The 24,919-nt window shown below is 35.9% G+C and overlaps 1 protein-coding gene across 1 annotated transcript in view; it reads left to right on the forward strand.

The window, feature by feature from the left end:
- The window catches only part of TRHDE (thyrotropin releasing hormone degrading enzyme), a 259,991-nt gene that overhangs the window by 122,739 nt on the left and 112,333 nt on the right, over nucleotides 1-24,919 (forward strand). Inside the window, exons 4-6 of the mRNA XM_088141536.1 lie at nucleotides 7,551-7,705; nucleotides 14,646-14,759; nucleotides 24,067-24,204. Coding sequence (XP_087997662.1) covers nucleotides 7,551-7,705; nucleotides 14,646-14,759; nucleotides 24,067-24,204 — 407 coding nt within the window. The remainder of the gene's footprint in view (nucleotides 1-7,550; nucleotides 7,706-14,645; nucleotides 14,760-24,066; nucleotides 24,205-24,919) is intronic.

Consider the following 24,919-nt stretch of genomic DNA (forward strand, 5'->3'; position numbering starts at 1 on the left):
GGTATGTAGCTGCTTTGAAGGTTTAAAGAATGGATCCAGAGCCACCCAGAGTCATGAATTTGAGATGGCTGGCTGTACAAATGAATGAATGAAGTAAGTAAGTAAGTAAGTACAGGTAGTCCTTGCTTAACAGCCATTCATTTAGTGACTGTCTGAAGTTATGATGGCTCTAAAAAAGTTATAACCGGTGCCCAAAGTTATGACTCTCGCAGCACCCCCGGGTCATGTGATCATGATCTGGGCACTTGGAAACCATCTCTCACTTACGATGGTTGCAGTCTCATTTACATCATGGGGTCATGTGAACGCCATTTGTGACCTCAGCCGGCTTCCGGCAAGCAAAATCAAAGGGGAACCGTGTGTTTGCTTAATGACTGCTGCAAAAAAGTTGTAAAACTGGGTGTAGTCACATGATGGTTCACTTAATGACTGCCCTGCTTAATGACTAAGTTTCCAGCCCCATTGTAGTTATTAAGTGAGGACTACCTGTACTGAATAATGATTCTGTCTCTCCTGTTTCAGCCCATGTATCCACAAACACAGAGGTGTTTGCAAACTTTACTGAGAAGTCTGTGAAACAAATAAATAAGCAGCAAAGGAAATGTGAGTGCAATGCACACACACACACACACACACACACACACTAGAGAAAACAAGCCCCCCAAAGTCCAGCAAGCTTACTTAGAGTTCCAAATCCAAAACGACAGGCACAAGAGTGGTCAAGCAAAGTCCAAGGGTCCAAACATTGTAGAAGGGTCATCAGTCCAGGTCCATAGTCAAAGTAATGAAGTTTCAAGTTGGGAGTCAAGGCACATGGAGTCTGGGTAAACAAATGGTTATTGCCAATGGAGAGGCTTGAGCTCACAACTCTTCTTAAATAGAACCTCAGTGTTGCTTATTTGGAAGGGTGAAGTTCCTTTTTTTCTGAGGAGCCTTGCAGAGCACCTTTGCTCTGCTCTCCTCTCCTCTCTGCAGGGTGAGCCCTTGTATTGGGAGGGGGTGGCAGCTCAGATCCTCATCTTCAGAGACTGGTAGCAGCTGTGTTACTGGGCAGTGCAGCTTCCTCTGCTCAGGCAGCAATTCATCCGGCAACTCTGGATCTGGTTGCTCATTGTCAGTCTCCTTGTTGGAGGAGTCCAAGTTAGCCATGACCCTAACCCTAACCCTTTTTCACTTCTTAAGTTTAAATATCTTCACTTCTTAATTCAAGGAAAGCCCTTACTAGAATTTTGAAGCTGTATAACCAAAGGGCTGATTTCCATTCAGTATTGACCCCTCAGAAATGTATTTATTTTATTATTTAAAATACAAACTCTGTCAGCCCAATGAGGTAGACTAGATCAGAAAGCTGACTCCACAGGAAGATTTCCCTCCCTCCCTCCTCTGAGTTATATTTTATTGAAATAGGCTTTAGGAATAGAACCTTACAAGTCTGCTTATGCTTACCTTCCTTCCATCTTATATCCCACTGAGTCAGAGAAGAGCCAGCCTAAGTTTCTTCCTAACACTATCTCTTTTCTCAAGGCTGAAAGTATGCTTCTGCCCTTGTTATTTCTGTAGCAGCTTCAAAACATTCCCTTCAAGGCCATCTCCTTGCTCTCTACAAACGGTTCTAGTCAACACAGTTGACCAGAAACAATACGAAATTAATATAACATGATTACTTGCTTTTAATAATGTGGTATATTGAATGTAGGTGTAATTTATGCATGGAGTAGAAGAGAGAACACTAAGGCATCTTTGAGTGGAATCAAAGTACCCCACCACCCTCTTCTGAGGCTAGGTACCCAGGGAAGCCTGGAATTACTATAACAGTGCATGTTTTGTCAGTCCCCTGTTCCAGATAAATACTGTAAGTCTGAAGGAAGTCATGGTTGATGGGGCTGAAAATCACTGAAGTCAAACTAAGGGGTCATGTCCCCCATCTCCTCTCAGGTGTGAGCTTTGTGCCATGGCTACCAATGTTTTTATCCCAAATGCTGTCCCTAAAATAGTTTTTAACAAATTGAAATAATCAATATTGTCTAATGCTATATTACCTCAAATTTAATATATGACAAATCTGAAGTTATATAATAATTACCAGAAATCAATAGTAACTAATTTAAGTTTCTTCTTAAGTGATTTCATTGCTGCCTCCTTTAAACAACTCAGAATTCTCATTCAAGGCACAAATGATCAGGCTCAAATTATCCTACTTCAGACACATTATGCAGAGACCTAGCTCTCTGGAAAAGGCTCTAATGCTGGGAAAGGTAGAAGGAAAGAGGAGAAGAGGATGACCAGCAGCAAGGTGTATGGACTCAGGTACAGAAGTGATGAAGGACCAGATTAGGGACAGAAAATGCAGAAAATCTATCTATGTGGTTGCTAAGAGTTGACAATGACTTGATGGCATGTCATCATCATCATCTCTTTTAAGCAAGTAAGAATCAAACTGTCACTCAAGGAAACATGGTCAGCTTCTGAAGTTCAAATAATCAGTTATGGCAGATTCTAGAATTTCGATTGTTAAAGGTTCAGAAAATGGATGATAGATCTACAGCCTCTCAACAGTTTATTCATATCCTCAGGCTGCATAATCTGAACTGTATCCATAATAAATTGACTGGCTAGTGTACTAATCCAATCTGTCTCTATCAAAACAATAGCACTGAGTTTCTACAGATTCAGGCAGCTTTATAAGCAAGGAGCTCTTCACAAACGGAAACAGTTATTTAGGATGACATTGTACTAATACTGTAATGGGGGGGGGCGGAAGCATGTTTTTCATGCTACAGAATAAGTTTGCAAATGGATTCTTAACTATCTTTTTGTATTCATAGCAGGCTTCATCATGTTGTCCAGACATCAACTCTGTCACTAAATTTCCCTTAATTTCTCAGTATCAAAAAGCTGACAGGATGCTATAAGATGGATAAGGATGCTGGGAGTGGTTTTAGTGATGGCGTAAGTAATCCTTGATGTTAGGCAGAGGTCAGAGCTTCAACAGAGCTTTCAACTAAACTAGCAGAAATTTTTGAAGTCATTCTTCCTGACAACCAGTAGGTCAAAACTAATGTATTCAGTAATGCAATAGAGTATTTTGATATAGAGATCAGTATCTTTTAGTCTTGTTCAGAATACAAGTCCAAAGTATGTGTTGTGCCATATATTAATTGAGATAGGCCCAATTCTGGAGACCATGAAGCCCAAATCTCTCCTAACAAGGTTGGCCTCATCAAATTCCCCAAGACCACTAATCTTAAATTCCTCACCTCACCAAGCACTTCAGAGTGCTTTTCCTGAAAAGTGGGAAAATTAGCATATCAACAACGATTCAGTCTTCTCTTGAGAACCTAGTTCCAGGTTCTCAAAAGACCATTCCTTTTAACATTGTCTAGTTTATAGACAAGAACTCCAAATTCTTTTATACTTATCTCTGTATCACCTCATAAAGTATCCTTCCTGCTCATGGAATTTATATTTTAGCCTAAGCAGATCCTTCTCATTCTCTCTGTTGCACTAAGCTACGGTCACTCTATATTTGCTGGGCTTGCTGTGTCTCATTTAGTACCAGGAAGAAAAATGTTTTAATATCAAGCCAAACACATTTCACTGGAATTGATATAAAGATTTTTCTCACATAGTAGTTTGAAGAAATAATAGCCTGTGAAGAAAGTTTAGTCTGAAACTCCCTGTTTCTTCTTAAACAATCATTTATACATGCTACTTCCTTCCCTCTGCTTATTTTATGCTGGTGCTGCCCACATTTTTTGTTCCTTTTGTATATTTAATACAAAGGTGGGCAACTTTGGGGGATGGATTTCTTCTCTTTGGGGAGGGTGGAAATGATCAGTGACATTACTGGTTAGACAAGACTGAAAATCTCTAACCTCTTTTTGATTCAAGTTGTTAAAAGTGGACATGGATACATTTTACTTCTTGTAATCTTGTAATCTTAACCATACCCATTTTTACCCATTTTATTTTTTGGATTAAAAATGGCAAAAAAAAAAAAAAGGAAAAAAAGAACACATTACTAATAATTGTCATATGCTTTCTGGGGCACACAGTGGGAGCAGGCTGTTCTGGAAAGCTGCATGTGATCCACAGGATAAGCCATGGGTTGCTCATTCCTGATGTACTTTTTTAAAGGGGGTTTAAAGCTTAATGGTGATTTTTAAACTCTCTTTTAAAAAGTAATATAACTTATGTCATTACTTTATAAGCAACTAATGATATATTGAAAACATGTAACCTGCATGACATTCTAGATCCCATGCTTACTCACTTGTACTCCACCATTATATTTTATGCTCTTATTCTTTTTGTATGTCATTCATGATTCATGCTTTATATTCTTTTAAAAAAAGTTTAATAAAAAAAGATGAGACGACAACCCCAGCATCAGCAAGAAACCTGTTCTAAATATATCCTGGGAAAAGGAAATTACACAACACAAGTTGAGAATTTTCTGCACCTTTCATGCTAGGAAGCCGGTGCATACAATCTGGCCTAGATAATAGACAATAGCTCTGTAATAAAATACCTTGCATATTTTTCTGTGTATCAGCATCTGGTTATATGTCCCCAGTCAGTCTCCTAAAATGGACTAAGCAAATGTACAAATGCTCACAAAAATTATTTCTGTACAAAAAGATTTTGGGGTCCAAGAATGTACTAATATCTAAATGAAGAAAAAGTCATGAGACTATTAACTGAGTTGCAGAGTATTTTAAGGAAACCTGGCCTGAGGAAAAGGACTGACTCATTCTTTCACACAAGAAAATGCATGGATAATTACTGGACAGCAGGATCTGTGGTTTACATAGCAAAATAGTTGTTCTAGGCCTACATACAGCTATTTTGTATAATCAATTAGTTCTGTTTGCTTGCACAGAAGCTAATAACTATCTGACAATCTGTAAGGGAATTAAAACCTGTAATTTAATACAGTTTTTTGAGGAAAGGTTTTTCCTGAGCGGGAAAAAAATAAAAGGAAACAATTTAGTGGATTACAGAGAAGTAATTCACCAAATACTCAATTCTGACCAGGAATTGAAGATTATGTGGAAGCTAGTTCAGCAATAAATTTGTTGGAAATTTATTTGCTAGTCCAGCAATAAATACATTTTCTGCTAAGAAATAAGATGATTTTTAACAGCAGCTTCTCAAACAATAGTCATGAGAATATATGCAGAGAAGTCTCAAATCTAGGGCACACCTGCTGCATATGCAAGCTTTTTAGTTATGCATACTTGATAATTTCAAGCTAGGGAAGCCCCAGGGCTCCATATAATTGAATAAGTAAAACAAATCATCATTTTAAAAATTATTTGGAAACCAAGTGAAATTTGTATGTGAATTTAACAAAACATAGAAGATTTAAAAGATCATTATGGGATCACATTAAAATGGTTAATATTTACACTATTTTTGTTATTGTTTATCCTCCATCATGATTATATTGATTAAAAAAAAAAAAGGATTCCAAGCACATTATGTTACATAGGTCAAGTAATTATGGTGCTTGAATTGTTTAGAGATAAAAGATGTTGGAACATTGCATGCAGATTTTGTTAGACAAGTCAAATATATACAGGTAGTCCTCATTTAGCAACCAAAATTGGGACCAACAGCTCTGGTGTTAAGTGAAGCAGTTGCTAAATGGGAAATCACATCACAGTGACTGTGCTTTTCTTTTCCCCACTCTCTTGCCCTTTGGAATGCTCACTCTGGCACTGGGATAGCTGGCTCATAGTTGCTGCCTGTAACGGATAAGACTAATCAGTTTCACACCTTTGGCTTTTGTTTGCCTCCTAACCACTCCCCTGCCCTTTGGAATGCTCACCCTGGTGCTGGGATAATTAGCAAGAAGGGAATTAATGTTTGTATTTACATTTATTGGAGAGGAAGGATTACAAAAGAGTAAACAGGTGCACAATGAGGAATACACTGGCTGTTTGCCTAGCACACTCAGGGCTGCCAGTGCCATTGTGTTCCTTTTGATGTATATAACCCATTGTGTGCCTGCTTGCTGTCTTGTAATCCCTTCCTCTCCAGTAAATGCAAATACAAACAGCACTAGGCAAACAGCCGGTGTATTTCTGATTGTGTGCCTGCTTACTCTCTTGTAATCCCTTCCTTTCCAATCTCTCCACTCTGGGTCAGGCACAGGAGAGATTGTCTAAAGCAGTGTTGTCCAAACTTGGCCACTTTAAGATGAGTGGACTTCAACTCCCAGCATGGCTGGCTGGGGAATTCTGGGAGTGGAAGTCCACTCATCTTAAAATGGCCAAGTTTGGACAACCCTGGTCTAAAGAGATTGCGTATTTGTTTGTTTTTTTGTCCCCCCCCCCTCTTTCCATTGATGTATGTTACACATTGCATATTACATCAGCTACATTGGCTAGCTGTTCACTTCTTATCCCAGTTCAGAGTGCATATGATAACTTTAAAAACCCCAAATGTTTTATCAAGTGTTTTTGATATAGACTGTAAGAGTGATTTTTTAAAAAATACAGTTTTATATATATATTTCCATCAGTTATTCAAATAGTTACCTTACAGGGAGAAAAATATTTGGAAAATTTAACATGTTCTCTCACTGTCTGTTGACAGAAAATTATTTTCCCTTTGTATGTTTATATACAAAATAGACATACATACATACATATAGAAACGCACACAGGTACACAAAACAACAAAGTATGCACTTTGTACATTAATGTGCTCCTAGTTGTATACTAACAAATCTGAACGATCGGTAATGATTAAATGTGCAATAAAATTCTTACAAACATACAACTAACTGCAGAATATTTCCATTAATGAATAACGTTAATGCACTTGTGTGCATGATAACGTGTAAAGCAAGCAAAATAAAACAAATATCCAGGTGTATAAATATAAAGTATAAAGCCTGCTTGGGACATTGTTTGTTTATTTTTCAAACATGATTCTCATGGACAAATGGAAAGCTATGGGAATAGCTTATAACTTATATGCAACACATTACAAATTGTAGAAATGTAAACAAGAAGAATCATGCAGTTTAATGATCTCATTGGCTATATCTGTAAACCACAGTACCTTTGAGTTCAAGACTTTCTGTGTTTAGTCTCACATGGATTTGGGACAACTAAGTGATCTGGATAATAATGTCCTTCTCTTCCAATTAGCAAACTTCATTATACTAAAGCAGAATTTTTGATATGGACACACATGAATAGTTGCTTTCTTGTCTTCATATGCCAAATTTTAAGTAAAATTATGTCTTTTAATCTGGGTATCACTGATTACTGAAGTATGAGGTTTTGTCTGTCCAAATGATGAGTAATGCTAGTGAAGTTTAAACTGAGAATAACATACTTAGATTCTTAGGACATGATATATACTAAACAATGAAGTTAGAATAGTTTATGTGTAAAATATAGTTTGTGTTATTGCTAAGGAATATTAAAGTTTTGATTCTTATATTTCAGAATTTTTTTTGTGCCCTATCATTTTTAATTAATGGAGTTTTAGAACCCACAAGCTTGTTAAAGTACATTTCATTCTGTTTCTAGATCTGTTAGCTGTGCCTAAGCATCCTTATGCTGCTATGGAAAACTGGGGCTTAAGTGTTTTTGTGGAACAGAGACTACTCCTGGATTCAAGCATTTCTTCCATATCATATTTACTGGATGTCACCATGGTCATTGTGCATGAGCTATGCCATCAGGTAGGAGATAAACAATATCTTGTGAGCATGCAACATAAAACTATTTTAACTATGGTAAAAGCTCAAAACTGAGCACATTATTGGGGACATTTCTATCTGATAAGTAAAGGTATAATTTTTTAGTTATAACTGTGAGAAGTCCCCCATCTTTAGTGAAATGGGTATCAAACATTATTACCAAACTTCTTTCCATTTAGAGTAATTATAATGGACTTTTATTTTTGAATAGCTGAGTGTAGTGATAGTCACTGGAAATGTATTATTAAAGCACTATTGCAATCTCAGGCTAAGTTTCATGTTCTTCTCAAATTTGCTTTGGCTGAAATCAGTTTGATAGTCCCTCTTCTCCTAGTGTATAAACTTGAACGAGTTTTGTTCTATCTTTTTCTGCCATTTTCTTCTGTTCATAAATGAGGAATGTCTTGCTTCTTTGCATATTAAGAATCCTAACTACCTTAGGACACATTGCAGCAAACCATTTACATTTATTTTACATGGTTTTTCCTTTATCTTCTAGCTAACTTCTAAACATAATTTAATTTTTAATAATATGATCTGGAAATATTATAAACAGTACACTATATATTTTAACAATACACTATATTTTAAATAAATAAACTTTATCACATAAGGTCACCTTTGTGACATTACAAAGGACTGTTTTGTAAATGAAATACATTTTAAAACTTCCCCAAGATTTTTCATGTGAACATAAGAGTGACAAATAAAGCTGAGCACTTTTAAATCTTGTTTATTTTTTGATATAAATTTAAAGGCGTATTTAACTCTCTTACTGAAATCACTGGTAGTTAAGAACTCTTAACTTATCTTAGATTGAATGAGAGCTCATATATAAGCTCACACATAAACAATTTGTTTCATACGAATTCCTTAAACCAGATATACAAAATAAGAGAAGCATTTTTTCCTTTTTAATAGAGTTAATAGGGTCATATTTTAAAGGGTTTGGATTGTATAGAGATACAAACTGATATTCCAATATCTCTGATTAGTTATTGCCAGCTCTTTTCCAAATAATTCTCTGGAGAGCTTCCAAAAACCTGAAACTCCTAACACTGATCTCAGATACTGGGGCTGGCCTTTGTCTCCCAAGCTAACCAACTAATCCTTCAGATTTGCACCAGGGAAATGTCTAAAGCTGATCATTGGTCATAATGGTGAAATCTATCTCAATCTAAATTTATTTTTGTAAAATGCTAAAGAATGCTTACTGATTGACTGACTTATTAATATCCTCTTACAAAGTGATTGACTGACTTATTAATATCCTCTTACAAAGTGTTAGACTTGCTATTGTTGTGATTTAGAAGTTTAGTGTCCTGCTTCCTGAAATCTAGCGCTTAGTGATGGTTAGTGATCAACTCTCTATGTTATTGTCACTGTGAATTATGTCTGAGATCTCTCATCTTTAGTTACCAGGTACACTGCTATGTTTTAAGTACAGTATTACTTAACAAGAAATGGTGTGTATTTTTAGAATTGCAAAACAACCAAGAGAAAACCCTTAAATAGATGTAATCAATAAAATTTTTCTCACCTCTGATTAACTGTAATATGAAGATTATGATCATATGTGTAATAGCTATTTTTTTCCAAAGATTTATAGCAATTTATGAATAACTGTCTTCAATCTTACAGCTTTCAGTAAAAGAGTTTAATTTCTATAGACACACATCAAATACTTTCTGCAGATATGGGCGACATTTAAGTAGAACTATAGGGCTCTTAATTTATTGCACAAGGCTACCTTGTGGAATAGAATAGTTTTAGTAGCCTGTCATGCTTTTAGTTATGTTAAGACCAAATGCATATAAAAATATTAGCACTGATGGGGACCATTTAGGTAACTGAGACCAATGTTTCATTTTGTGTCCCAGTTAAAGCATCCCTGACAGATAATTGTCATCCTCAGTCTGACTACATCCAGTGAAGGGGAAATCATAAATAACAATAATACATCAAACTGCTCTTGCTATTAGGAATTCTTTTCTAGCATTCATCTGGAACATGTCTTCCTGTAATATAATACTGTTATTCCATGTCTTGCAGTCTGGAATGATAAATAATGTCTGCCTTTTTTGTGGTACCCCTTCAGATATTTCAAGAGTGCTATCATATCCCTCCTACTGTTCCCTTCTCAAGAACCCAGTACATACCTTCAGTTCCTTTTTGCTCTCCTATAGGACTTACATTCCAGTCCTTTGATTATTCACATTGTACTTCTTTAGCCTATTCTAGTTCATCTCAATCCTTCTTACATGGTGGTCCAGAACTGGACACAAATGTTCTAGCTGAGGTCGGATAAAAGTGGCAATGGCAGTCTCTCTGACCAGAATTCAACAATATTTTATAGACTGAGTGTAATATAGTGTAGTGTAAACTATTAAACTTCTTTCTTAATCTAGGACTTGGCTAGTTAAAAATCTTCATTACAAACAAGAATAAAGACAAACTAAACAGTCGGTTATCCACTAGTGGCCATTGTAAGGGTGAAGCCCCCTTATGCCCATAATGGTTCAAAACTCTAGCTTTTTCTTCCCACTCTTCCAGTAGTTAAAAGGCCCTTTGTGTGGTGCTTGATCTTGAAGTTGAGTGGTTACTAAACTACAATCTCTGGCCTATGAATCATTGGCTTTCAGTTTACTTCTCACACCTAGAGTGGATTAATTACTTCTTGTTATTTAGAAACTGTTCAGTTGTTGTAATCTAAACATGTGTTTACTTTTTCTTGTAGCTGTCGTGTACTGTTGACCCATATTTAGCTAGTATTTAACTATAGTTTCAAGATCCTTTTCATAAGGACTAGTGGCAAGAGAGGAATTTCCATTTTATACATGTGATTGTTATTATTTTTGTCTTTCTAGAATACGGTATTAGCTATCTTCTATAATAGTATTATCTAAAAAATAAGATACGGTTAGCCTGATAAGAATTGTTCTCAAAAATCCATGTGGACTTAATTTAGGATAAGTAATTATTCTTTGACCTTATCTCTATCAATATCAAACTTCCCTTTCAGGTTGCCCTTTACAATTATATGATGAAACACATAGCATCTTGTTGGATAAAAACTGACCATTATAGTTGAGTAATTCCACCTTTGTTACCTATTATCTTTTGTCACCTTTGCTGAATAGCTGCTATATTATTTCTTTTCTTTTTTATTCTGAACATAGCTGAAGAAGCCATTTTTGTTTTTAGCATCTTTTACCAGCCTCTTATTTTTATTTTGAGCTTTAAACTTCCTGACACCATCTTTACAATTTGGGGCTATCTTTCTTAAAGTTGAAGTTATGACTGCCTTTGGCTGTATGTTCCTTAAAACCAAAACATGGTCATACATCACATGGTCTCTTCTCAATATTTCCATTATTTCAATATCACTTATTAAATTTTCCCTACTGGTTAGTATCAGCTTAAGGATAACAATCCCCTTGTACTTCTTCCATCATCTTCTGAAGGAGAAAGTCAGCAAGACAAATGAACAGCTTTCTGGAGAAACAGGATCACCACATTAATTTACTTGGATTTTTGAAAATATCCCATCCCATTGCTAAGGGGTCACTCTCATGCAAGTACACAGAGAGTTGCATTTTAAAGTTATGCTTAAATCCATTAGGTAATAACTAGATCTTTTCATTAGCCAAGGATTTAAGCTACTTCCACTTGTCTAACTAAGGGCTCTTTGTAACTTGGTATCATACATATTCCTACTTAGTATATTAAATATAACTCAGTAAAAGCGCTTCTTTATTATTTTGTAGCTATCATTTTCAATCAATAAAGATTCCCCTTTTTTCCCTACATTTTAACTTTTTCTATTAATACTTATTGTTTTAGGCCAATAGCAACCAGAATATATTAATCTAATTTCTGATATTCTGACACACAAAATCTTACCCAGTGATTTCTTCATCAGAAATAGACCTTTTAGCAAATCATTATACACACATATGTGCAAACATATGAGATTTTTGGTAGTAGAAAGCATTTCTAAAATAAGTATGTATCAAAGACAGTTCTTAATATATTATGTTTTGTTTATATATTAATATGCAATTTTATTTGAATAATTCCAAATGTATTTAAGTCTTTATAAAAGTGGTACCTAGGAAAACATAAGATAATGTCGCGATTGTTTTCTCTGGAGTTTCTTATTTGTTTTTTTATTGACTGTGCATTTAGTTCATACTTATATTTAAAATGAAGCATCAATAGTTTATTTGGTTCAGTTGCAAAATAGGTTAAAAACCAGTTTGATTAATCATGCTTTAATTTATTAATTGCTTGTGCAAATATATTTCCATAAGAATTAAACTGTGTTTCTAAGGAAAACACCATCATTTGCACATCTGCAGTAAAGATATTTGCCCTTCAGAATGAGTGCACAACTGCTTTTACTCAGAATGGATTCACTGGCATAGGATGGAATCACTTAGCCCTCTTATACTGAGAGATTTATTCTGTCAGTGGAACCAAGGAAAGGTCAGTGGCTCCCCTTTTACAGCCCTTGTGAATCTTCAGATTATGCTCCAGAGAACTGGGAAACCATTCGCAATGATCAAACCTGTATAAGTAGTTTAATTTGTTTATTTTATTTAAATGATTTATATGACTGCCGATCTCACAACAGTGATTCTGGGCTGTGTACAAGAATTAAAAAAAAAATGATAGCCAAACCCATGATGCTTGAGGTAAGCAACACATCCCAATCATTAAAAAAAAAAAAAAAAACAGCAGCAAAGCTTGCCTAACCTCCTGGCCTAAATGCCTGGGGAAACAGAGGTCTTCAGAATCTTGTGAAAGGCCTAAGAGGGTCAGGGCCATCCAGATCTCCAGGAGGAGGATGCTCCCCAGGGTAGGAATGTACAGCTGTTTTAGGATTACTGGAAAAAATCCATATGATCAGTAGATGGCATAAAAGAGCTCTCTCAAGCCCAAAAGCCACCAAATCCATAACTATTTAGAAAGAATAGCATGGATGTTATTGCAATCACAATGAAATTTATATTTGAATAATTATTTGATAATAGATTGAATCCTGTCTCAGTTAAGGTAGATCCCATGATATCAGTGAACAAGTTAGTCATGATTAATTATCTCAGGGGGACGCGGTGGCGCAGCGGCTTAATGACGCTGAAAGTTGCCGGCCAGAAATGGTCGACGCTTCAGCGGTTCGAGTCCAGCCTTCGCGTTAAACAGGGTGAGCTCCTGTTTCCTCCCCAGTTCCTGTCAACCGAACAGTTCAAAAACTTACGTGAGTAGATAAATAGGGACTCTCACTCTGGTGGGAAGAAAAATGCTGGCGGCGCCTTGCAAAAAAGGAGTTGGGAGCAGTTGCCGGTAAGCGCGAAAAACCGCGCGCGCCCAAAAAGGGCGCGAAGCAACAGAAACCCTGCCTCCTGCGCTCGCCAGCTGGGCTCTGCCCTAGGAAGGAGGCTCTGGCAAACCACTTCCGAAAAACAGTTGCCTTGAAAACTGCAAGGACTTGTCCAAGCAGTCACTGCAGGGTCAGCAATGACTGAGTGCAGACAAAAAAAAAAAAAATTATCTCAGTGACTCTAAGCATGGTTAAATTTGCATCAGATCCCAGTGCATTAGGTAAGTTTCTAATCTGATGTTCACATTCTTTTGATACGCTGTGCTTTGTCATATGCAGCAAACAACACTCTGTTTGTCATAAACAAAATTGTATTTAGGTTAAAAGTACCTGGGACATTTCAGAATTAAACCTCGTTGAAGCTAATTAAATAAAATAATATTTTATCAGTTTTCTTTGTTGGAAATTGAATTTTCATTGCACCTGATTTTGTATATTTTATAGCTTTATAGCTGAAGTGCTATGATTTCTGAATGTTCCAGGGACCATATAAGGCATTGGTTTTTCTTCTGTGTAATTGAAGAGAGGACTAAGATTGTAGTAGGAAGAACGTTATAGCAATCCATATAATTATAGCGTAGTGGTAAAAGAGAATCTAAAAATGATAATGTGCCTAAAGATTAAATAGCCTACTTCTCAGTTTGTGGAATTGGAGCTATTTAACTACATGGGATTGACTTAATTAGTGATTTGATCATACCTGTTAAACACATTAAGTATAGAGGGACAATTATTCTAACCATCCAGAAGATTCTTGTGCACCTGAGCTGGAGAGATCTTTATGATTCAGTCTAGAAATAGTGAGATGCAGGAGTTGTTCTGGAATTAGTAAGGAGCAGTATTGAAGTGTCCTGCTTTTTGAGACCAAAATATCTTTATGAAACAGGATCATGGTTATTTCTTTCCAGTACAAAAAGATTTAAAGAAAATGTTTTGGTTGAACAATAATTCTTTTCAGTTTTTTTCCCCATTTTATTTAGGAAGCATGTAGCCTGTTATTTCAGAAACGGTGGTTTAGTATTTACTGATACTATAAAGGAAGAGAGAACAACCCATGGCCTGCATATGGTCCCTAGGAATCTATTTGCCTCATAGAGGCCTCTTTTCCCCTTTCTTACCCTTGGTTGTCCCCCAAAACCTCCCCAAAAATGAATCAGAAAATTTCAGCCATAGGTATTCTGGGACCATCACTGTATTACCAGATGGCCTCTTATGACTCTTCAGAAAGTTGAGTTGTGATCCCCAGTCACTCAGAAATTACCTACCTCTATGGTAAACGAAATACATTAAAAGTTGTATAGGATGCAATTATCCAAGTAACCTTTCATGGGGACAGCTTGTGTTGGAACCCTTTATTAACATTTCTGATACAAATAAAGATAAGAAAAAAGATAATTAAGCATTCCTAATTTGCACAATAACTCTTCAGCGCTGTTGCAGGGATTTCATTCCACTTGATGATAGAAATAGAATGTACAGAAATGTAAACTATAAACAAAGCAAAAATAATAATTTAACCAAAGTGAATTTCTTTTTCAGTGGTTTGGTGATCTTGTAACTCCAGTATGGTGGGAAGATGTATGGCTAAAAGAAGGCTTTGCTCACTATTTTGAATTTGTTGGAACTGACTACCTTTATCCAGGCTGGAATTTGGTAAGTTTATTAGTGTTTATTATGGATACTTTCCTTTCATACTCTTCATTAGGACCATATTTTAGAGAGCTGTAATTCAAGCATATATTTGTGTGCAGAAGATCCTGTGTTCATTCTCTGGGTTAGCATATCTCAACCTGGTATCACTTGGCTGCTGAGACCAACTCCCAAGCTTCTCAGAGCATGACCTTTGATCATCGTCCATTGGTTATGGTCCCTAACAGTTCTAGGAAGTCTAATCTCAACAGATTTGGAGAAAGACCATTTGAGGAAATCTATTAGAGAAAAATATAGTAAAAAAAGTAAAATCTACTTCAGAAAAAAGGCACTTCTTGAATTTTGGTCACATTCTTCTACAGTGGGGCAAAAAAGTATTTAGTCAGCCACCAATTGTGCAAGTTCTCCCACTTAAAAAGATGAGAGAGGCCTGTAATTTTCATCATAGGTATATCTCAACTATGAGAGACAAAATGAGAAAAAAAAATCCAGAAAATCACATTGTCTGATTTTTAAAGAATTTATTTGCAAATCATGGTGGAAAATAAGTATTTGGTCACCTACAAACAAGCAAGATGTCTGGCTCTCACAGACCTGTAACTACTTCTTTAAGAGGCTCCTCTGTCCTCCACTCATTACCTGTAGTAATGGCACCTGTTTGACCTTGTTATCAGTATAAAAGACACCTGTCCACAACCTCAAACAGTCACACTCTAAACTCCACTATGGCCAAGACCAAAGAGCTGTCGAAGGACACCAGAAACAAAATTGTAGACCTGTATCAGGCTGGGAAGACTGAATCTGCAATAGGCAAGCAGCTTGGTGTGAAGACATCAACTGTGGGAGCAATAATTAGAAAATGGAAGACATACAAGACCACTGATAATCTCCCTTGATCTGGGGCTCCACGCAAGATCTCACCCCGTGGGGTCAAAATGATCACAAGAACGGTGAGCAAAAATCTCAGAACCACACGGGGGGACCTAGTGAATGACCTGCAGAGAGCTGGGAACAAAGTAACAAAGGCTACCATCAGTAACACATTATGCTGCCAGAGACTCAAATCCTGCAGTGCCAGATGTGTCCCCCTGCTTAAGCCAGTACATGTCCGGGCCCGTCTGAAGCTTGCTAGAGAGCATTTGGATGATCCAGAAGAGGATTGGGAGAATGTCATATGGTCAGATGAAACCAAAGTAGAATGTTTTGGTCTAAACTCAACTCGTCATGTTTGGAGGAGAGAGAATGCTGAGTTGCATCCAAAGAACACCATACCTACTGTGAAGCATGGGGGTGGAAACATCATGCGTTGGGGCTGTTTTTCTGCAAAGGGACCAGGACGACTGATCCATGTAAAGGAAAGAATGAATGGGGCCATGTATCGTGAGATTTTGAGTGAACACCTCCTTCCATCAGCAAGGGCATTGAAGATGAAACGTGGCTGGGTCTTTCAGCATGACAATGATCCCAAGCACACTGCCCGGGCAACGAAGGAGTGGCTTCGTAAGAAGCATTTCAAGGTCCTGGAATGGTCTAGCCAGTCTCCAGATCTCAACCCCATGGAAAAGCTTTGGAGGGAGTTGAAAGTCCGTGTTGCCCAGCGAAAGCCCCAAAACATCACTGCTCTAGAGGAGATCTGCATGGAGGAATGGGCCAAAATACCAGCAACAGTGGGTGTGAAAACCTTGTGAAGACTTACAGAAAACGTTTGACCTCTGTCATTGCCAACAAAGGATATATAACAAAGTATTGAGATGAACTTTTGATATTGACCAAATACTTATTTTCCACCATGATTTGCAAATAAATTCTTTAAAAATCAGACAATGTGATTTTCTGGATTTTTTCCCCCATTTTGTCTCTCATAGTTGAGGTATACCTATGATGAAAATTACAGGCCTCTCTCATCTTTTTAAGTGGGAGAACTTGCACAATTGGTGGCTGACTAAATACTTTTTTGCCCCACTGTAAGTGTAATGCAATGGAATCTGGTAGATCTTAATAATTTTATTACAGTGAAATGTAATAGACTACATAGGTTATATTCTGTATTTTATCTTTACTGTGTTAGAATAGTTCTACTTATAATTATTCTCAGCAAAACAAAGTAATGGTGTCTAGGAATTTCTCCTGTACCTAAAAATTGATATTAAATTATTTTTACAGTCAGTAACATGGAAATGAAGTTCCTCTAATATTACATTGGAGACTAATAAGCTAATGCAGACACAGTCCTGCTGGTAGTGAGTAGTCATTTAATATGACTAAATGAAAATAAAAATAGGTGATAATCAAAATGTACACAAGCTAAAATTATGGGCGTCACATATGAACAAAAATTGTTGCTTTAAATAGCAACCAGTATAACACTCTAGCAGTAAATATATAGAAATTTATGTTCTGGTTCCGAGCAAAATACTGATTCCACTGTTATGGCCTAAGCTTTTAGAGAATGATTTTTAGTAAAATTGAAAGGCAGAAGTGATGAAAGAAAAAAAAAAGGGGGGGGGAATGCAGTGCAGCTTTTTCCCAAACAGGGGTTTGCAGACCAAATTTTTGCTCTTCAACAAAATAAATAAATGTAAAGTTTAGTATATATCTGTTGATTTACATAAAGTAAATGAATAAAGTGAATATTATTGTTGGTTGCACAGTCAGCCAGATGTTTAGACTGGATTTGGCATTTTTATCTACCTATCGAGTCCTTCCCAAGGACTACTGCTGCTGTTGTTATTATTATTATTATTATTATATAATTTAATTTATTAGTTAGCCAACTCCAATGGACTCTGGACAGCATACAAAACTAGAAAAAACATAAAAACAGCTAAAAACATTAAATCAGACAGCCCAGATTAAAATGATCTAACAACAACAAAATCAACAAAACAAAATAGGGGCCCTAGACAAATAACAAACATCAACCTCAGGCCTGGGACCAAAGCCAGGTTTTCAAAGCTTCCTGAACCCGTAGGAGAGGGACTCCATCCTTATCTTGGGGGTGGGGGTGGGGAATGCTTGTACAGAAGGTGGGGGCCGCAACAGAGAAGGCATGTTTCCTTGGTCCCACCAGACAGCGTTTAATGGAGGGGACCTGGGGCGTACCCACCCTGCTGGAATGTACTTAATGGGCAGAAACAATTGGAGATAAGCGGTCCTTCAGATATCCAAGGTATGGGGAATAGGGTTTGGCTATGGAATAGTCTGTCTGCTATGGACTTGAATGCAAAAAAAAAATTCATCAAAAATATGATGAAATAAAGCATGCATTTCTTTCTTACACTGATAAGAAATATAGTAAGGGTGTGGCCAGTTCACATTCCAGAATCGACTGTGAAAAAGCAAGAAGCAATAAGGTAAAAAGTGAATGGATTCTGAATTGTGGCCAGTATAAAAGAAATAGAAATAGTTTAGTGGGGACAGAAGTTTCTGCTGTTAGAAGATCATTCTGACATCTAAAAATGGAATAGCTATTATTATTATTGCTATTGATTTTTGAAAACACTGTAAGTACTGTGGAATGCAATGAATGTATGCATGTTGAAATTACTTCTGGCACACTGAAATCCATATCTATCTATACAACATAAAATAAATGATACTCCAGAGAACTTACCTTTGCTTTAATGCAAGGGGTAGATTTGGGTGAACAGTAAGCCACAAGTTTACAAACCAGAATCTGACTTACTTTTAAATGAGAACTCAGCCAGAGCGGAAGACTTTATCTAGTTGCATGGTTCCCAATCTCTCCTTTTTTGGATGGTAATGAAGTTTTCATATCATCAGTTTTTGTTTTTGTTTTTGGAAAAAAAAAGCTGAGTTTCTTCAAGGATTTCTAGGTCTTTTCCCTTAAAGTTTTCACAGTGAAGAATATGCTATCCCTTAGCTGGATCAAATTTGATTGAAGCTTTCCAAATACTCATTGTGGCACAGCTAGTAGAGAACCTTTATTCCACACTAAGATTAAAACTGCTTCAAACAGTTAATTACTGTTTTTATACCCTCTAAGGTTTAAAGTTGATACCTTCTACTGCCTTTCACATGGCTTAACAGAAACTCTGTTTTGCATTTTTCTTGCCTAGTCTTGGTTCAGCTGGTTATTGATGTTTTCAACATGCCTGCCCTGGGAAACTCTACCTCCTGATGAATTTTCCCCACATATGATTGACCCAAATGATTCATTTGTAGATAGACGGACCAAATATGCAACAAACTTGTGATAATTTTTCCTTTAAGTTTGTTCAGTATACTGAGCCTGACAATTTTAGCTCCTCAGAGAGTTGTAAATTTAGAAGTACATTATCCTAAATTACTAAGTGGAGATTTGCTGTTCTAAACAGTACCTCGTGTGTAGATAAACATGATCTCATGCACTAATGAAGACATTTCCTGTGGGATATGCATAATATTTCAAGAAATTACTGTTTTGCACTTCTAAATTGAAACTACTGGCGCTACTAATAAGTAGTGGTATTTCTTTTCCTCAGTGTGAAAAATAATATTTAAAGTATTTCATTCTTTTCATCCATTACTTTATTAGTGTATTTTTCTTTAGGGTTCTTGTTTAAATTACTTTAATAAAAGAATAGGATATAGGCCTATTAGACATTATCCATAGCTCTTTATTTTTCCTGCTTCCAGATAGGTGGAGTTGACATTATTTTTGTCCTTGAATGTCTGTTAGTAGAATGCAGTGGAGAAGACTATGACAAAAGGAATTGCTAGTGAGTGATTTTCCTTTTTATCCATAAAATACCAAGTGTCAAATGCTTTAGTAATCACTACCACACTCAGTGCTGATAAAGCATTTCAAAGGACTCAATGGCCTTCTCCCTTTCGCTCATAAAAGTTTTGCTTTGCTAACAACTTTATTGAATGACTCAAGACAGAATACATCAGTGATGACAGTTGCATTGAATTCTCCTGTTGCTCTCTTAGTCTTGTTCTTTTTTAAGGAGAAGGCTGCTCTGACTTTCTCTTAACTGTGTCACTTAAAAAAAATATTCATAGTTTATGGAGTTAATATATTTTAATCAAATGTGTCTAACATACTTATCTCCAGAAATTATGAATATAGATTGACAATGTAGCCTCCTAAGGAAGAAGAAGGGGGGAAAAAAACCTGAATCAAGAGAAGAGAATTCAGCATAGCAGCCACCTTGAGATACCCTGCCTTGATTTATCCAATAAAGTTGCTAAGAAAGCCAAACTTTTAATCAAAGGTTAAGTTCAGAACTCCAGTAATTATCAAATCTCTTTTATCTTCCCTGAAATGAATTGAAGCAATCCATCACAGTTATTCCATGCTCTATATGATTCTATCATTTCTCCTGGAAAACTGAAACTAATTTAAAATTGAAATAACTGCATATTATCATTTTCTTTTTATAAAGTCAGAGTTGAGTATTACTTAATAAACATAAAAGTAAATATTGATTGAACATCATTAAGGTAAAGTTCTTTAAGCTAAATACTCAAACGTATGTCATGGCACACAACCCAGGACCCTAAAGGGATGGTCTCAGTTGCTGATCTCTTTCCTGAATAGGATTTTAAACAAAGATGAAGAAAGCTGTGAGTAGACTTGTACTTGCCTTAAACTTAAACTGCCTGCACTATTTATCTTCTTCATTAAAATGCTGTAACATTTTGTGAGACTTACAATTCAAATCATAAAAGTGTATGAAAATTTGCAACTAATACTTTAAGATTGTCTCAACTGATTTCACTATTTCAGTGAATTATTTCTTCTACTTCACCATAAATTTCATGCTTTCCAGTAATAGAGGGACTTCATTTTCTGTCTTTTGAAAGAAATATTCCTTCTGTAACTATTCTTAAGGATCCAGATAAAAAATTTGTAATTAATAATACACAATAACATGAGAATTCTGGTGTTATTTTTCTCTCATTTTCCACTGGTCATTCATATGATGATCTTGGGAAGAAATCCTTTCACAGAGGAATAGGCAGTAGGTAGATACTTAATTTAGCCTGGTAGGCAGAGCATGATTTTGAGTAGTGATGGACTTAACCTTTTCTAAACATCTGGTGCTTATAGTGCTTCATTGTTCATAGAATTATAGAGTTGGAAGGAACCTTAGATGTCATCAAATTTACCCCTCCATAAGTGCAGTATCCATTAGAGCATCTCTGATAGATGACCATCCAGCCTCTGATTGAAGACCTCCAGTGCCACTTCATGTGGCAACCTGTTCCACTGACTAAGAGCTTGTATGATCAGGAAGTTCTTCCTGGAATCTAATTTGAGCTGTTTTTTTCTGCAGGCATTCTTTAACCATTCCTCAAAATAACTTCAACTGACAGTGAGAAAATGTACCCAGCTAATGGCTGATTAGTTGGGCAGTACAAAAAAAAAAAAAAAAAAAAATGGAGAGAGGTCCTTGGGATTCTATGGGCTACATCAAGAGTAGTTCAGATCACATGCAGATGGTAGATTGCTTATGTAGGAGAGTATTATATCTTGGAACAATTATTTCTTATATCTGGCTCAAATATTGCATTATTGTCATACTAATTGTCTTAATTGGTTATTCATATGTCAATCAGCATAATAAACCCAGAAGTAGTGATTTCCTTTTTATCATATGTATATAATAAACTGTTATTACCTATCAGAAGAAAGAATAGATAATTTAAATAAGTCACTTCATATTTTTGAAAACAGGAACAGAAGTTGTGTGCACCCTTCATTTTTAACTTTTATTTATATATAGTTCCTTTAATTCCTTTAATATAAAAAACATCTAATGCCAACCTTATATTAATTACTGCTGACTTACTTTCAAGCCTTAAATAGTATAGCTTGTACATATTTCTTGAAAATAGGAGTACGTAATTGTTAGCAAGTTACCAGATGTGGATGAGCAGTGATACCTATTTGCTTTACTTGAATTTATGTCATTTATCAATTTTTAAAATACAAAAAGTACAATAGTAAAATAATAACAGTTTGGTATAAAATTCATGTACTGTAAGTACCAAATAATTTCTGCAAACAGCAGGGCTCACCAGATGCTGGGTGGTTAAAAATGTAATGAATGGATAGCAAATCTCATTATCGTTGTGTGGGCTCCATGAGTTAGTATTTCAGAGAGAGCTAATGCCCGTCTTTCATTGCCTTGTTCTGCCATGAAACTTTAATAGATGGCTGCAATGTCCATTCAGGATACTTCTAAAACAACAACTTTTTGCACTGTATTGGTATCCTTACCCAGAATAGGTAATAAGAATGAAACACCTTCCCATTTAAGATTTTAAATATTTATTATGGCAAAATGGGAGTTCTGTATTGATCTTTTGTTAGTGTCTTCTCCCAGCGCCCTTTTTTTCTTTCTTTTTATTAAAATCCAATTACTTCAAATAGTTGACAAAAGTCAGGTACATTAAGTCAAAAAGTAAACTGGTTTCTTTTGCCTTTCCCCAAGAAATAAAACACTTTCATTGTCTCTTTCATGTGTAAATTCTTTTGAAAATAACCATAATAATAGTGGATAAGCAGTAGAGAGTTCCTGCATGACTCTTAGATTTTGAATATTTTGTTTCCTGTGACAAAATTTGTCTATATAGGGGAAAAAGAACTGACATCAGATTCTTTGAGGAAAAAAAAAAGTCTTCTAAATCTAGCCATACTAAAATGCCTTTTTCTTAATCCATTATGTCTGATGAATTATTTGACAATCCTAGGCTGGAAATGGAATTGTAGACTTTAGATCAACCCTGTGATTGCATACATAGCATATACCAATCTCTTTAGGCTAATGAAGGCCTTCAACTTGATAGAAATAAAATGTCAGTGTTCATAAGTATCTGATTTTAATGGTGCGGGGCTTGTGATAACCCCCAAACGATAATCAGATGCAACCCCCTTGCACACTGCAGGATTCACTATCCTGTCAGGATCAGCCCAAGAACAACAGCGAGACAGTCCAGAATCAGTTCAGCTCCTTTATTAGCTTACATCTAATGGACAGAATCTTGCCAGACTAATTCTAATCCCCAACAACAGCAACTATAACCATGATGCCCTTAGGGAGGGGCCAGTCTCCTTCTCTTGACTTTCCCACACTCCGGCTGGGGGCTGAGGAGGTGCTTCCACTGGAATCTCTCTTCCCCCTCCCGGCAACCTTGAAGCTCCATTCCGGAATCTTCCCCGCTCCGGCCTTCCATCACATCACCATCCCTGATACACGATTATCCAGCCTCTGTTTGAAAATCTTCAGTGAAGGGGAAGAAACCACTCCACACAGTAACATATTCCACTGATTGATAGCAAGCTTAAACCTCTCGTCCTTACTAGACTTTCAGAAATGCTATTGTTTGGAGACATGGATTCATACATTCATAAATTAAATAGTCTATTCATATCTGTTTTGCTTATGCTTCTTAATTTTCAATTTAAAATCTCAATTAATAGCCTATCCTCATATAATTCTGCAATAAGGTAAGGTAACACATTTTTATTTTATTCAAGATTTAATCTGATGTGATTGCTTAGAAGACACATGTGTGCATGAGAAGATCATGAATTTAATACAATATAGTCTGAAGAGTGGCATCCCCTCTCCAACTTTAAACCAGGAAGCCTGTTAGTAATTAAATTGGAGATACTAGGGAACACTAGGGATGTAAACTAGACTGGAAAGTTGAAAGTTATTCCAGAAGAAGGTGGTGCCAAACCACTTCTGTATCATTGTCATGAAACTTCAGTGTGTCCAGGTAGTTTCCAAAAGCTGAGTGTGATTCAAGGGCATCTTTACCATAATGTGATATAATGTAAATTAGCTACTGATAATTTTTACATAAAATCTGAATTTCCAAATGGATCACAAATGGAACAGCATTTTCATATTTCAGAGAACAATTTGTATCAGCACATAGATAAATATAACTTTCCATGTACAAAGTCATAAAGTAGTTAATAAAAAGATTTTTTTATTATATATATTTGCAAAACTTGTGAAGCACTCAGAAGATTTAAGTGTACATCAGTTCAAAAGTACAGGCAATGAAGCCAGATATAATCTAAAGGTGATTAATAAAATATCTTAAAGATATTTTAACTTTCTTCTTGTTTCTAAATAAATGTATATGATTTGAAAACATAAAGTATTCATCTCATACCAGAAAGCAATCATGATAAAATACAACCTTACAGAAAAAAAATCTCATAAATCCACTGGCTCTTTCTGTAAAATTATCCTGCAAAAAGAAATGTATAAAGCAATGGTCCTTAATTCCACTCTTGAACCCAGTAACTACAAATATATGAGTATGTTTTGTTGTATTTCAGGAGAAGCAGAGGTTTCTGACTGATGTCTTACATGAAGTAATGTTACTTGATGGCCTGGCGAGTTCACATCCAGTGTCACAGGACGTGCAGCAGGCCACAGACATTGATCGAGTATTTGATTGGATTGCCTATAAAAAGGTGGGAAAAGGAGAAAAGACACAAGCTGTATATTTGTGGGTTTTTCTGGCATTTATTCCAATATTTCTTTACCTCCATGTTCTGTCTTTCAGTTGATTATTTCCTCTTCCTCCATTAGGTTCTGCTAACATCCCATTCTACTGTAATCAGAATTGCAAGGAAAGAAATTCTAGGCAGAGAGCTTTCAGAATGTTTCCTCTGAGGCTTTTGAAAATAACATTATAATTACGAAGCAGTTGGGTTGAAAATGGTCATGAACACTGAAGTGACCTGAATATTATAAATCACTCAAGGTTTAATTACAGACCCATTTGCTTTTAGTATTCAAACTAATGTGCATTTGAACATACAGATAGTTATGAGTGCAACATACTTTATAGAAATTATAGTTAGTCAAATTAAATTAAGAATTGTCATTCCTGACTAAAGGTTCATGAACAATCATTTTAACTTACCGTCTTCTGAGCCTTATGAAAAAATTAATTTCTACCCTAAGGTCAGAAAGCTTTGATTCTGTATAGTCTTATATCTTATTTAAAATCTTCCAGCCAATTAATAAGTATAGTTTTATGTAGGAAGAATATCCCCATTTTGGCTATCAGAAATCAATTCAAAAGCGCAGCAAAATTGATAAAACTGGCAGGTGAGTACAAAAATTTATTGCAAAGTTATATTAACACACACACACGCACACAATGCAATATATATTAGCACA

This window comes from Python bivittatus, unplaced genomic scaffold (genome assembly GCF_059951505.1).
Source record: "Python bivittatus isolate LINGU-HERP-01145 unplaced genomic scaffold, Pbiv_v1 ctg000330_np1212, whole genome shotgun sequence".
Classification (NCBI taxonomy): domain Eukaryota; kingdom Metazoa; phylum Chordata; class Lepidosauria; order Squamata; family Pythonidae; genus Python; species Python bivittatus.